This window comes from Hippopotamus amphibius, chromosome 5 (assembly GCF_030028045.1).
Source record: "Hippopotamus amphibius kiboko isolate mHipAmp2 chromosome 5, mHipAmp2.hap2, whole genome shotgun sequence".
In the NCBI taxonomy this organism is placed as follows: domain Eukaryota; kingdom Metazoa; phylum Chordata; class Mammalia; order Artiodactyla; family Hippopotamidae; genus Hippopotamus; species Hippopotamus amphibius.
The window spans coordinates 21,189,684-21,203,580 of NC_080190.1; the positions used below are offsets into that span (position 1 = coordinate 21,189,684).

At 49.9% G+C, this 13,897-nt stretch overlaps 1 protein-coding gene across 2 annotated transcripts in view; it reads right to left on the bottom strand.

Moving 5' to 3' along the window:
- The window catches only part of MXI1 (MAX interactor 1, dimerization protein), an 83,883-nt gene extending 70,647 nt beyond the window's left edge, over nucleotides 1-13,236 (bottom strand). The window contains exon 1 of one of the 2 annotated variants that reach the window (XM_057737290.1): nucleotides 12,727-13,236. In XM_057737290.1, the coding sequence (XP_057593273.1) occupies nucleotides 12,727-12,988 (262 nt within the window). In that variant the 5' untranslated portion in view covers nucleotides 12,989-13,236. The remainder of the gene's footprint in view (nucleotides 1-12,726) is intronic. The other variant, XM_057737289.1, reaches the window with a different exon arrangement.
- Between the last annotated feature and the right edge of the window lie 661 nt (nucleotides 13,237-13,897).

Genomic DNA, 13,897 nt, shown 5'->3' on the forward strand with positions numbered 1-13,897 from the left:
CAAAATGACTCCTCCTCGCCTCTCCCCTTGGAGCCCAGAAACGTGAAAAGCAGCAGAAAACCTTTTCTTCTGCCGAGTGAGTCAGCCTTGCCTAACTTCATGCGTAAGCTCTCCTCGAGTCAGCGGCAGCTCAGAGCTGCGGGTCTGTGTGCAGCGGAGATAAATTTGGGTCTAGAAGAGATGACGTAATGCTAAACCCGAGAGGTAGCTGCCGCCTCCCATGGCTCCAGTCGCCAGGGCTGCCGGCTGACATCCCCACCACACGGAAAAGCACCACGACCCAGGTGCCTGAGATGGGGAGAAAGGGAAAGAAAGGACATGGGGGTGGGAGGAAACGGCAGGGGGAGGCAGTGTTAATCTGAGATCGCTGAATCTGGAAGTTTGTTGTTTTTTAACTTTGGTTTTCTGGTGAGATCAGGCCACTGGCAGAGGCTCAAACAGCTGCACTTGACTTCCATTCTGGCCTATCTCTTCCCTCTTAGAAAAAGGGGTTCTTACATGTTATTAAATGGCCCTCATAACAGCAGCCTATTTCGGTGATTATAATGGATGTGTTAATCTCTCGAATGTCCTTTTCCTTCTTTTTTGCATTAGCTTGGATTCAAGAAGAAATCTGCATTGCAGGACTCAATTAATAAGCACATGTAAGACTCTTGTTTACCCCAGGAACACCCCATTTGGGGGTGCAAGTGATAAGATATTCAGGAGGATCTTGCTAGGGCCCTACCAAGTGAATATTCCCCCAAATAACATTTCAGGTTTGTTTCATAGAAGTTTGTATCATTAAGCTTATTCCTCAGTCCAGCCTCCACTTTTCAGATGAAAAAGTGAGGTTCAGAGAGGTATGGTAACTCACCAAAGTTCTGTCTGTTCAACTGATGGCAAGGTTAGGACTCAGTCCTACAGACTCTCATCCTATGCTCTTTACCCATCTCATTAATTCTTTTTCTAGTTGATTTGTGGTTTTAAAAATAAATAGATAAAGTGCAGTACATTTTCTGGTCTTTAAAATTTATGGAGCCCCATTCCTTTAGATATCAAGATCAAGTTACATTCTAAAGGAATCCAAAGCCTGTTCTATTTTGTTTTCCCCCCTTCCCTAAGGAAAGGGAAGAATCAGCTCCTCTGCTGGTGATGACTGCAAGCCATGGGCCCAACCTTACTTTGATTAAAAGACCGGCACAGGTAAATGCTCTTTGTTGTGTGGAAGTAGCTTCCTTCATTAGGAATGCCTCCTGAGTACTTTTTTCAAATGACATTTCACCATGTGTTGCTATAGTCATGTATTATTCTCCTTTAATTTGTGGTTATAATCATTTATACGATAGATTTTGTGACTTTCAGCCATCTCTGGCATACATCCTGGTCAGCCATTGTATGTTGTTCTTTAAAACTGCTCATTCCATGAGTTAATGTTTTGTTTAGAATGTTTGCATCTATATGTAGAAGCAAGAATGCACTGTAATTTTTTGTTGCACTTATCAGGTTTGGGATGCAATGACCTATGCATTCAAAGTTAGATGCAACTTGATTTTTAAGCCTTAAAAAAAATATTACCAGAGGTCTTCCCCTGCTGCTAAGAGGATACCCCACATTCTTGCCACAGCTCTGGGTAACCCTCCCTCCCCTGCCAGGAGCCTGCCTACAGTTGCCCTGCCTCCACCCCTTGGCATCACCACTCCCTTCCAGGCAGCAGAAACTTGTGGAGGTCACTTTTAGGCCCAGCCAGGCCCTGGACACTAAATCACACACCCAGCCCTGCTGCCTTGTAGCTGAGTTCTCAGCCTTAGGTGCACTATTTAGAATAAAACACCAGGCCCTTGGCTGTCCAAAGACGTCTGTGATCTCACCATCTCGTCTAGTTCCAGCATTCTGATTCTAGGATTCTGGGATCCTCCAGAGATCCTGGAACAAGATGTGCCATTTGCCTACTAGCAGCTATATGAGAGCCAACCGACTCCTACAGTCAGTTCACTTAATCCTCTACACACCACTGAGATTCCTGTTTCCCAGGAGAGGCACAGAAAGGTTAAGTGATTTGCCCAAGGTCACATAGGTAGTGCGTGGATTCGAACCTCGATTTCCTAACTCTAGGATCCCACAGCATACATCAGGGTACGCTCTGTCAGACAAGGTCAAACAAAATTGGTTAGGGCAGTGATCTCAACCAGGGGTAATACCATCCGCCTAGGAGGCTTTGGAAATGTGTAGGAGTGTCTTTCTTGAGTGTCACCATGACTGGGGAGTTCTACTGGCATTTAGTGAGTAGCAACCAAGGATGTTAAATCCTGCAGAATTCCAGACCATTCTGCTCAAGAACTGTCTCATCAATAGCTCCCTTGTTGATAAACTCTAGGGCAGAAGGTTAAAGGCAGGGAACTAACTCATCATTCGTTCAGCAAATATTTCTTATGCCAACATCATGTGCTGGGCACTAACCTAGATGCTAAAGAGAACAAAGAACAAAACTACTTGTGGTCTCTGTCCTCAAGGTGCTTGTATCCTAGCCTGATAGACTGATGACAAGCAAGTAAAATCATTGTAAACTGTGATAAGTAGGATAAGGGATAAATAGTAAATGAGGTGGGGTGGTAGGTTTAGGTGGGTGGAGAGATCAGTTCAATCACAAGGGCTGTTTAGGCCAGCTTCTCAGACTTTAATGAGTGCACAGATCACCTGGGAATCATGCTAAACTGGAGATTTGGATTCAGCGGCCCTGGGCTGAGACCTGGGAGTCCCATTTCTAACAAGGTCCCAGGAGACACCAAGGCTACCCATCTTCAGACCACACTCACGTTAAACAGTAAGGGTGATTGCCATGCAGGGAATTTGGATTTTATTTTACGTGAGATAGGAAGGAAAGTATTGAAGGGCTTTAACCAAGTAAATGACATGAACCTAGTTATATTTAAGATCAGTCTCATTTCCTAGACCTTGATGGAGGAGAGGAAGAGGTTGGACCTACGCCGTTTGACCGGAACCAGCTGGCCCACGCTGGCAAGGTGGCAGCCAGGGCCTAAAGCTCATCTGTGCGGCTCACATTTGGCAAACAGGGGCCAGACCAGTTGCCCTGCAAGCTCAGGCGCCTTCAGGAAACCTAGTGGAGCCTGATAGGGTGTGGATTCACACCCTCGACATCACAGCAGGCAGAGCGGCAGGAGCCCTACTGGTTGGGTGAGTTCCCCAGGGGGTGCTGGGCAATGTGGTTCTGCAAGGGCAAGTGGCAACACCCTAGACCATTGCCTTCCAGAAAAAGGGCCCTATCTGGCTTCAGTGTCAATGCCTAAAGAGCCCCAGAATGTTCTGGCTGCCTTCTCTCTGCCCTAGGATGAGTGGGAAGTAAAGTCACTCCAGGGTACAAGGGGACCCTCAGCCTGAACCTCAAACATTCCAGATTCCACTTCTTGCCTCTTGCTCTCTAACGCTTCTCTCAGAGTCCCGAAGTCTCCTAGGAAGAAAGAAAAATCTGGTTTTGAGTCTCAGCGCCACTCTTTGTTAGCAGGTGGCCTTGGGAATGTTAGTTAGCCTCGCTAAGACTAAGGCTTTCCTCATCCATAAAATGAGGATAATGATAGCGCCCTCCTATTGGATGATTGTCAGGATTTAATATAAAGCACTTAGCATCATGCTGGCACATAGTAACTGCTCAGTAAAAGGGCACCATTATCACTACCCCTTAGGAAAACAGAGACAACACTGTACTTGTCAGCAGCCCCCTTGGGGACAGGCTATCAGACTCCTAGGAGACAGGCAAGCATTATTTACTGGTCTCTATTTGTCTATCACTTCCACTGGAATGTAGAACTAGAACTGGAGATGGTACACACTGCACTTTGGAAGCACCAAGCACAATGCTTTGGCTCCTCACAGGTGTTAGAGATTAGGTGCTGTATTGACCTAAATTTTACAGCTGGTGGAAAGATGGAAAGAAAGTTGTATGCACGCAGAGTCTTAGGAGTCAAGAAATATGGTAGAAATGGTCAGGTGTGGTGGAGGTAAGAGGAAGGTAATACAGGGACACCATAGGGAAGTTCTGGGCCTCTGTAAAAATAAAAACAAAGGCCACATGAGCTCACACCTGCCACCCATGGCCAAAAGCAGAGCAGCCCTGGGCATGCCCTCCATCTTAATACAACAGTATTAAAATGCTCCCAAATCATCTGTATTCAAGTATCCTTGCTAATGGCAATAAAGACTCACAGTAAACTATCTCAAATAGCAGGTAATCCAAATCCCCTGTTCTTAGCTTTAAACTTTCCAGTCTTTCTCTCCCTCAGGACACTGTGTTTATCTTTTTCATTTTGCTGTGTTTAAATTTCCTTAGCAGACACCGGAGCTGGATATTAGAGGTATGGGGCCAAGAGCATGCTGTATAGGAGAGAACACTGGTGTGGACAGTCGTCCAAGTGCAGAGTGCCCCAGTCCCTGTAAAGAACTAAGAGTGGTATGTGCTTATTTACAAGGTTGCTTACATAGTACTCGATTTCCTAAGCTCAGGCAGCTTAAAAAAAGAAGAAGAAGAAGAGTCAGATCTGTAAAAGTTACAAGGATAAACACAAAACACAAAGGATTTTAAACACCAGTTGGGGTGGGGTGGGGGAGTGGCAGGGTGCATGCAGGGAGAGGTGGGACTATTCCTTTTTTTGGAAGCCTAGCATAAATTTTTGTTCTATCTGTAATGATTGCTAGAACCAGAGACACAAAGCCCAAGTCAGATGCAATCCCACACTGTTGGGGTTTACTTTAAGACAACTGAATTTCTAAAATCTGGCACTGGAATAGAGTAGAACTCCATGACGGCAGGAACTGTACCTCTGGATCCTAACACAGAGCCTGACATAACACAGAAGGTACTCCTTAAATACCAGTTTGATGAATGGATGAATGAATAAACTCACAGAACACATTTAGGGAGAATTCCTGGCATACAACATAAATCCATATTTGCCGCAGGGGCCTTTTAAAGAGAGGTTCTCTAACCTAAATTTTTTAAAAAAGAGATCCTATTTGCATATATTTCCTGAAGATGTATTGCTCAAAACAAGGGTCACCTGAACTTTCAAAATATTTCACAAGCAAGGGGCCCTGTACAGCATTCTGCCAAGATGAGGAAGCAAAGAAGGAAGCTCCACCTCGGGAAGATGGTGGCAAATGCCCATTCGTTTTGGCTGGAGACATCAAGTCAGCCGCTGACAGCTTTAACACCTCCAGCCAGGCCACTCAGGGACAATAGTATCAGAGAAAATTACTTCCTTTTAGTTTAGCAGAAGAGCCAGAGAGCAGGTGTCTGTCCCTGTGGAACTGAAGCTTCTCTCCAGTGTGACCCAGAGCTCCACCCTCCACCCCCAGAAGGAGGCCCCTCCGGGAAGACTTGAATTCCTCCTCAGTTAAGGCTGCGTAGCCATCCTGTCACTGTCACTGCCTTCAGGCTCCACCCACTCCCCCCACCCTAAATGCCAAAGAAAATGTTTTTCTAAACGGTGAATGCAAATTAGCTTAATTTTGAAAGACTATTGAGAATGTTGCAATGACCTTTGCAATAACCGGACACACCCTGGGATCAGTAAACCAGGGTTGAGAATTGCTGACTTTATGAGCACCTGACCTGTAAAACTAAAGCCCAGTTTGGGGCTCTGCCGGGGACCTATTCTCATGTCAGGTGGGAGGGAACACAGCTCAGAAGGACCTGGTTCTGCCTCTCCTGTGTCATCTTGGGCAAGCCACTGTCCCTCTCTGTGCCTCAGCCTCCCCATCTGTATAGTGAGGATGATGGATGCTCTGTGACCTCTGGGGCTCCTTCTGGTCCTGCCGCTCTGTCTTACCACCTGCCCCTGTTAAAAACAAAACCCAAAAGGGAGTGGAAGGAAGAATGGGTAAGGGAAGACAACTGCTTCGGAAGGCCAGGCTACCATAAACCTCCCCCGATTTCTGCCTGCTGAAAATGGCTTTATTCATTCTGCAGGAAGATTCCCATTTATTGCTGGGTTATTGCTGTTTATACTTCTGTTTCTTTCTCTCTCTTTTTTAACTTAAAAGCCACAAAACCACAGCTTACCTCCCCAAAACAGGTCCTTTGGAAGCCAGAGCTGTCAGGTGTTAGGTGTCAGGCCTGGCATAACTGGTGGTATCTAAGTGAAGACCAGGCCAGGGCAACCATGTGCTTCTCCCCCAGAAACCCAGTTTAAATCAATATTTATCCAACTGTATTTATAGAAAGTGGTGGTGGTAGGGAAGAGGGGGTGGGGTAGGGAGGCAAAGGGATCTAAAACAGAACAAGCCACAGTGACTGATGCAAATCCTTGTGGCCAATTCGTTTCTGCGGGGCCAGGCTTTTTTTTAAAAGGCAAAAGACCCGGCTTTTGACGAACCTGCTGTTGGCCCCAGTACCATAGCAACAGCCCCAAGTCCTCTAACATGTCCAGAGGACAGACAGGAAAGGCAGCAGGAGCGGGGTAGTGTTTCCTAGGAGCCTAAACTTGAGTTAGGGCCAGCAGAGTTGAACAACTCTGAAAAACAAAAACAAAAACAAAATCTCTCCGGTTGGCTCTTCTGTCTCCAGCTTCACTTCTAAACGTTTTCTAAGCAGGGTGTGTGCAGGAAGACCTTGGACAACCAACAGGGTGTTACAAACATTGCTCTGCTTCAGGGTGTTGGGCGACCTTGAGCAAGTCATTTCACCTCTCTGGACTTCATTCCTTGGCTGGAAAATGTATACAGGTATATATGGTTAAAATTGCAGGCTCAGTTAGATCAGAGGCCTAGGTTCAAAACTCAGCTCTACCATTATTAACCCTGTGACCTTCAGGCAAGTTACTCAGCTCCCTGTTCCTCAGTTACCCCCTCTGTAAAATGGGGGTAATAAAAGTGCATATGCCATGGGGTTGTTGTGAAGATTGGAGGAGATAACACATGTTTAGCCCCATTCTTTACCAAGTATAGTCAGTGCTCCATAAATGGTTGCCAGTGTTGATATTATGCAATGCAATTAGTTGCTGCTGTCACATGCTGGCACCCTCTTCATTTCCCTCAGTTCTACCCCCAGACTTTTGCCAGCCATCCTCAGATAAAAACCCCCATTTCTAGGCTCGTCAGTGGGAGAGTGTTTTGGTCGGAGAAGGCAGGTAGGTGAGTGGCTGTTGTTTTGCCTTGGATCTGATGGAGCTTATTTTCCCCCCAAATCAGGAATGGCTCAATTCAGCTTCTCTAAGTTCCTAAGGCGGATGCTTTTCCTGGGTCCCCTCCACAGGTTACCCAGTCCCTGGGAGCTCTGGGACTCTGAAAGCCACAACAGTATCCTCAAAAATCTACTTCTGGCATTTACCAGTGGGCAGAGATCATATTTAAAACTGGAAACCGACTTGAATCTGAGGAACATAATTTAGGATGCAGAGGAAATAGAAGCCTGATTTAAGAATGCTCTTTACACAACTCTACCAAAAACAAATACCTCACTCCACTCCCATCATAAATCAACCCACAGAGTTTTCAGAAAAAAAGCAATTGCACATAGTAAATGCTCAATGCATATTTGTGGAATGAATGAATGAATCGTAAGATGCCTGTCATGCAGAAATGTGACCTGCATAAGCATTAGCTGCTATCAAAGCTCTCAATTTTAGCATAAGTTGCCCTGGTTTCCTGATCTCTAAGCCAATAACTGATCCATCTGTAGGGTCCCAGCCGATGCAGTTTCACCTCTCCAGGCCTGACCTACCTTCTCCTTGTAGGCCCTGGTCTTTACAGCCCCAGGGCATTCTACATTCATTATGGGAGACATCCTCCCTCCTTGGAAGAGATCAGTATTTCTAACCCTTCTCCAAGTCTTCAGAAAGTCTGTCATGTGTGCCTTGGCCTTCAAACCTGATCACTGTGCCATAACCAGTAAATGACAAACCCAACCAATCAAAGGATATATATTAAGTGTCTACTGTATGCCCAGTATTAGGCAACAGTGACATATACTGAAATACTGTAAGTGACCTCCTTAAGATGCTAATCTTCTCCCTGTGAGGATAAAGCTAATGCACAGCAAACAAGTAGAGAATTGCTGATTATCAACGCTCAGAGAAATGACTATTTATTAAGCACCTACTATATTCCAGGTACTTTAAATGGAGCACCTCAGTTAGTTGTTCAGCAATGGCAGGAGTCTGATGCTATTGTTATCCTCGTTTTACAAAATAGAAATGAAAGGTCAGAGAGGTTAGGTAACTTGTGCCCGAGGTCACGCAGCCAGTAAGCAACGAAGGGGGAATTTGGACCCTGCTCTGGGTGACTGTAAAGCTGTCATTCTCTCAACTACCCTGACTTAAGAAATATCCATGGGAGACTTCCTGGAGGAGGTGGGAACTGACCTAGGCCTTGAAGGATAGGTAAGACACAGGTGACCTCAGGGGAGTAAGAGAATGAGGGCATTCTAGACAGAGGGAAGAGCCTGAGTCAAGCACAGAGGCATGGCTGTAAAGCCTGCTAGCTGGTGGACCTGCTGGACAGGAGCAGAGGAGATTAAGTCAGGAAGGCAGGGTGGGGCCGAATGACACCACACAGCAGCAGCTTACTCTATCAGGAGGAAGAGGCTGCTCTTTGGCCTGTCCATGCCCCTAGGAAAGCACCTCACCCTCAAACCCAGGTGATGCACACCAGAGAGCCACCCATGGCTTCTACTCCCATTTAATCATTCTTTTCTCGCTTAAGCATTGCCCCAGAGCCACCTTCCCTAGACACTGGGAAGCCCTTTTCCATCCTGTAGACCTTACCCATTACAGTAACTGCCACGTGCCTGCTGAACAACTTTGATGCACAGAACACCCTTTCGTGAATTTCTTTCTTTTTCCCTTTCATTTTTAACCTTTTCCAAACCAGGAAGTAAATATTTTTTTCTACTCATCAGTCAGTCCTAAACTGCTCCCCCTCCACTGGACCCCAAATGGGTATGGGTGATATGTCAGAAGTTTTTACATATAATTTCTGAATTTATGATAACGGGGTCACAGTATCCATGATTAATATTTCTGGAGGCCTTTAATTTGAGATTCTTAGGGATTCACATCATTTGGAACTTCGCGTGAATGTACCTGCATCTCCTAAGGAATCCCTGCCTTGCAGAGAGCAGTCAATACTGAGTGACTTAATTTGAACACCCCAAGAAAACTCATCATATATACTGAGAATAAGTCAGTACTGTGGACACTCGGCGAGCTCTCCTAGCACGGAAACCTCAACAAAGCAGTGAAAAGCAGTTCTGGTGACGATGGAAAATAAGGCAAGCTCCTGCCAAGTAAGTACTTTGCAAACAGTAAAAGCGGAACGTGTGAGCTCGTGACCAGGGCCTATCGGTGCACTCCGAGAACGTCTCACAGAACCCGAAATGGAGAATTGTGGCTCAACACCCACCTCAAGGGGAAGAGCGTCCCTTTAAGAAGGGATTGTACCAGCTGGCCGCACTACAGCTCCCAGAGATTTTCTGGCTTGCCTCCTGGCTCCACCCCCCAGTCTCTTCCCTCAGCAACACGTGACGTCAGAGGGAGCTACAGCTGCCGATTGGCTGAGCGACGCTGCTAGGTCAAGTCCAGTCAGAGGAAAGAAGTTTGTCTCCATGTGGAAACCATGTGTCTCTAGCTGGGAGGGGGAAGAGGAGGAGGCGGAGAAACTGAGATCAAGTGATTACAGGAGAACTGGCTGAAATGAAAGCGGGGAGGTTGTGCACCTGAGCCGGCCAGTAATGCCCTCTGCAGTACTGACCTAAAAACAAAAACAAAACCAAAAAAAACCTTGCCCAACAAGCAAAACTTGAGCATCCCCCATCATAAAAGGATTTAAAAAGCTAGGGTCTTTGCTTCCTTCCCAAAACCAGGGACCCGAGAGATGCTGGGATCCTATCGGAACGCCTAGATTCCCCTCCCTCCCCCAACGACTGAATGATGTAAGCGTTTCGGAAAGCGGGGCTCTGAAGCAAAACAAGCCCAGCGCGCGCGGAGGAACCCTCAGTGCCCGAGCCTGGCGCACGCACGACCCGCCCCCCGACTCGCGTTATTGCTGTGCACACGCGGACCGCCGTGACGCGCGGGCATTGTGTGCAGCGAGCAGAAAACAACGGCGAGCGCCGCCGGCGCGAAGAAGCACCCCCAATAAAATGAGGCAGATGTAGGGCCCGCTGTTTTCCGTATCGGGAGACCGAGACTGGGCGGGACGGGGGCGAGAGTGGGGGAAATAAAGTGGCCCCCATGGGCCGCTCCAATTTGCAGGGGAGATAATAGAGGACTCTGCGGATGATCGCCCCATAGTTTGCTGGAGGTCACCCTCGCCTGCGTGAGCTGTTGGGGAGCGCGCGAGGGCCTAGAGCGGGGTCCCTGCTCTCGGGAAAATCTGGGGGCCGCTGGCATCACGTCATGCTGAGCCAAACAGCCGCTGCGAAAAGAGGCAAGAGGGCTAAAAATACTCCCGCGGGGAGCCGGCCGGAGGAGGGGGGCAGCGGGGCCGAGGGGCTGATCGTGCACACGAAGTTGACTTCGACTGGAGCGCCCAGGTTCCCGAGCCTCTCTCGGGGGCTTGCAGCGCGGACGCCTCGGGAAACGGACCCGGAGGAAGACCCTTGGCTTCCACGGTCTCGGGAGCCCGGCTCCGCTGCCGCTGGCCCGCCCGGCGCGGGGCAGCCCGGCCCGGCGCGCCCGGCCCTCTGCTTACGTGACTGGTGGCCACGCCGGAGCCCAGGCACCGGGTAAACAAGGAGGTGGCGGCGGCCGGGGGAGTGAGGGTGGGGGCGGCGAGGTGGGGAACGGAGGTCTCCAATTGTCTGCGAGTGCGAGGCGCGGGGGTCGCAGGACGTGGTGGAAGCTCCAGCAGCCTCCTTAGCACACCCCTCTGTAGAGGGGGGTTGGGGGGCAAACCAGGTTTGCCACATACTGCCAAGGTGCCCTCTTTGGGTGCACCCCCCGCCAGAGCCGGCGCCACGGGACAGACTCAGGGGAACGGGGGACCCAGGCGGGGGATAGCGTAAGAAATCACGCCCCTCCCCCCGCCAACAAAAGCAAACACACCAAACAAAACCACGTCTTCACCCACCTCCCACCAGCTCTGGCTTTTCAGAAACTACCCTACTGACGAATGTACACTGCCCCCCCCACCCCCGCCAAAACCCCGTGAATAATCGCTAACTGATTCAGCTACACCGCCGGCGATGCGCCTTTCTCGCAACCCAGGGACTCCGAGAAAACAGGAGAGAAGAAAAGAAAAGAACGCACCACCGACCTCCCAACACAAATCCTTGTTTTTGTCTTAAGCTACTGCACGATTTTTCTGCCATCACACGGTTACTTTAATCCCGAAGGCCTGGGGTGTCGGTCAGCTAAGGTGTTTTTGTGTTTGAGGGTGGTTGTTGTGTGTTTTTTTCCTGGGGGGGGGGGGGGTAGTAGGTTGCAAGATCTGACACGTTGCAATCGGACCATTTTTTTCCTTCTTTCTTTCTTCCCCTCTCTCTCTCATATCTCATTGATCTTCCTACTTGTTCGGACAGATTAAACAGCCTGCTTTTCTCTAGTCTGTCGGTCTACCTGCCTCGGCCCCTTCCCCCTTCTCGCAGCTATTATTTGTGAGGACCGTGCTGGAAACGCCGTACACCCGTGCCCCTGTTACGGCGCTGAGCGACTGCCTGGGGAGGACAGGGGGACCCAGCTGGCAGAGGCAAAAATGAAACAAACAAATACAAAAAGGAGGCCAGGCCGGGGTGGGGCTCCCAGCAAACCCCCCCCCCCCCAACACACGCATCGGTCTCCACCTGAATCTGGGGTGGGGGTGGGGGGAACAGTAGAAATCCGCCAGGAAGGCATCTGCCTTTCTCGCCCAGCGCGCTCATTCGGGAGCTGTATCCCAGAAAATAAAGAAACCGCACACAGCAGCCCACACCTTCTTCCATAACTATTGTTTCCTGCAAGATCCCAAAGTTTCCTTCTAGCTGCGTCCCCCTCGCCAAGTTTCCCGGGCGCAGGACGGCGGTCCGGGGCGAGCTGCTGGCGGTGCTTGGCTTTGCCGGCCTGTTTTTTTTTTGGGGGGGGCACCCCAGGGCAGCAGAGGCGCAGGGGGACTGTATCAGTGGACGCGATGGCCCGAGCCCAGCCTTGCTTCGAGAGGAGAGGAAAAACCAAAGTAGAAGAGGGAGAAGCAGAGCAGAGCCAGCCCGAGCCCACGCCGTGGAGGGCTGTTTGGTTGTTGGTATCGCTGTCGTGTGTGTCTGTGTGTTTTCTTTCTGGAGCCGCTGAGCTCTGCCTACAGTTTCCAACTTTCGGCTTCTAATCCCCACCCCACCCAGGAACAAGCGACAGAAAAACAACACTTGTCTGCCCGAGAAGGCTCCGGGAAAGAAAAAAATGAAAAAAAAAAATAATAAAAAAATAAAAAAAGGAAGAAAGGCGACCTCGAAGAGAAGAGCTCTCGGCTCAGTTGTCAGCAAACAACAACACTCCCCCGCTCCTCGGCCCAGCGGTCCTCCCAGCCTCCGGGAGACGGACAGACGGACTCACAGACAGGCACCCCCCGCCCCCCGCTCGTCTTTGTTACATCTTTAGCAGCTTTGTGCGTGCGTGTCCTTTCTCCGGTGTCATCGGCTTTACTGCCGAGGGCTGGATGTGTGTGTGTTGGGGGGAGGGGGGCCGAGCAGGCGACAGGAGTCACCCAAATGGGCGAGGAAGAAAGAGCCGGGCGCCGAGGAGGAGGCAGGGCCCCCAAACTTACTTTTGTTTTCTTTCTCGATCTGCTCCAGGTAGCTGGCGGCCTCGAGCAGAATCTGCACGTTCTGCAGAAAAGTGTTGATGTGCTTCTCCATCGAGTTCTCGCTGGTGTTGAAAATGTCCGAGAAGGGGCACCTGAGCTTGGCCCCCGCGGGCTCCTCCGGCTGGGCCGGGGGCTGGGGCGCGGTCACGGCCGGGGGCGCGGCGGGGGCCAGCCCCGCGCCCTCGCAGCGCGCCTCCTTGCGCGGCCGCCCGCGTTTGCCCATGGAGCGAGCGGGGTCCGCCGAGCTCGTCCTCTTTTGGGGCTGCGCGGCCCGGCGGAGCTCCGGGCCCCAGGGGAGAGCCGGCTGGCTTGAGCGAAGAAGGCACCGAGGCGAGGAGGCGACTTGACTTCCCGAGCCTCGCTGCGTGCAGTTGTGTGTTTGAGTGTGTGTGTGTGTGTGTGTGTGTGTGTGTGTCCGTCTCGCAGTGGGTCTGTGTGTATGGGAGATTGAATGAACCTACAGGACAGACGGAGGCGCTCTGGCGCCTGGGTCCTAGTGCGAGCCTGTCGCCATCGGACCGGTCAAAATAAAAGGTGGAGACAAGAGAGGCAGGGACCGCCCCCTGGCCGTCACCGCACACTTCCCCGCCTCTCCCCAAATCTTACCACAATGTAGAGCATAAGATTTAAAGCCGAATGGAAAAAGTACTCGAAGGCTCTGAGCTCACCGGCATAAAAACAAACTACTAAGCTATTTTTTTTCTTTACATAAAAATAATACCAATGCCTGGCACATAGTAGGTTTCCAACAAATGGTAGCTGCTATGACTTAAAAAATAACTAAAAGCCGAATCCAAAAAATCATATGTAACCTCGAGTTCTCGCCCCCCAATGCGCACGCGTGTACGCGTACACACATACACACACACACTCACTCACCCCCAGAGGCACCAGCATATGCCTTCACAGAGCTAAAGGAAATTCCCAGGCCACCAAATCCCAGTTACAGATTTACTCACTCTTTCTTTCTCCCTTCAAATGCAAAGTTATTTTCCAGGAAGGGGGAGGAGATGTAAGCATCTCACTCCACGTTCCTCTTCCCAGCCTTAGTCCAGCTGTGCAAAGCTCACAGTAGGGTGCCTCCACACGTGGCTCTCTTTATTTGACAGAAAAGCATAAGTGGCAGCCCAGG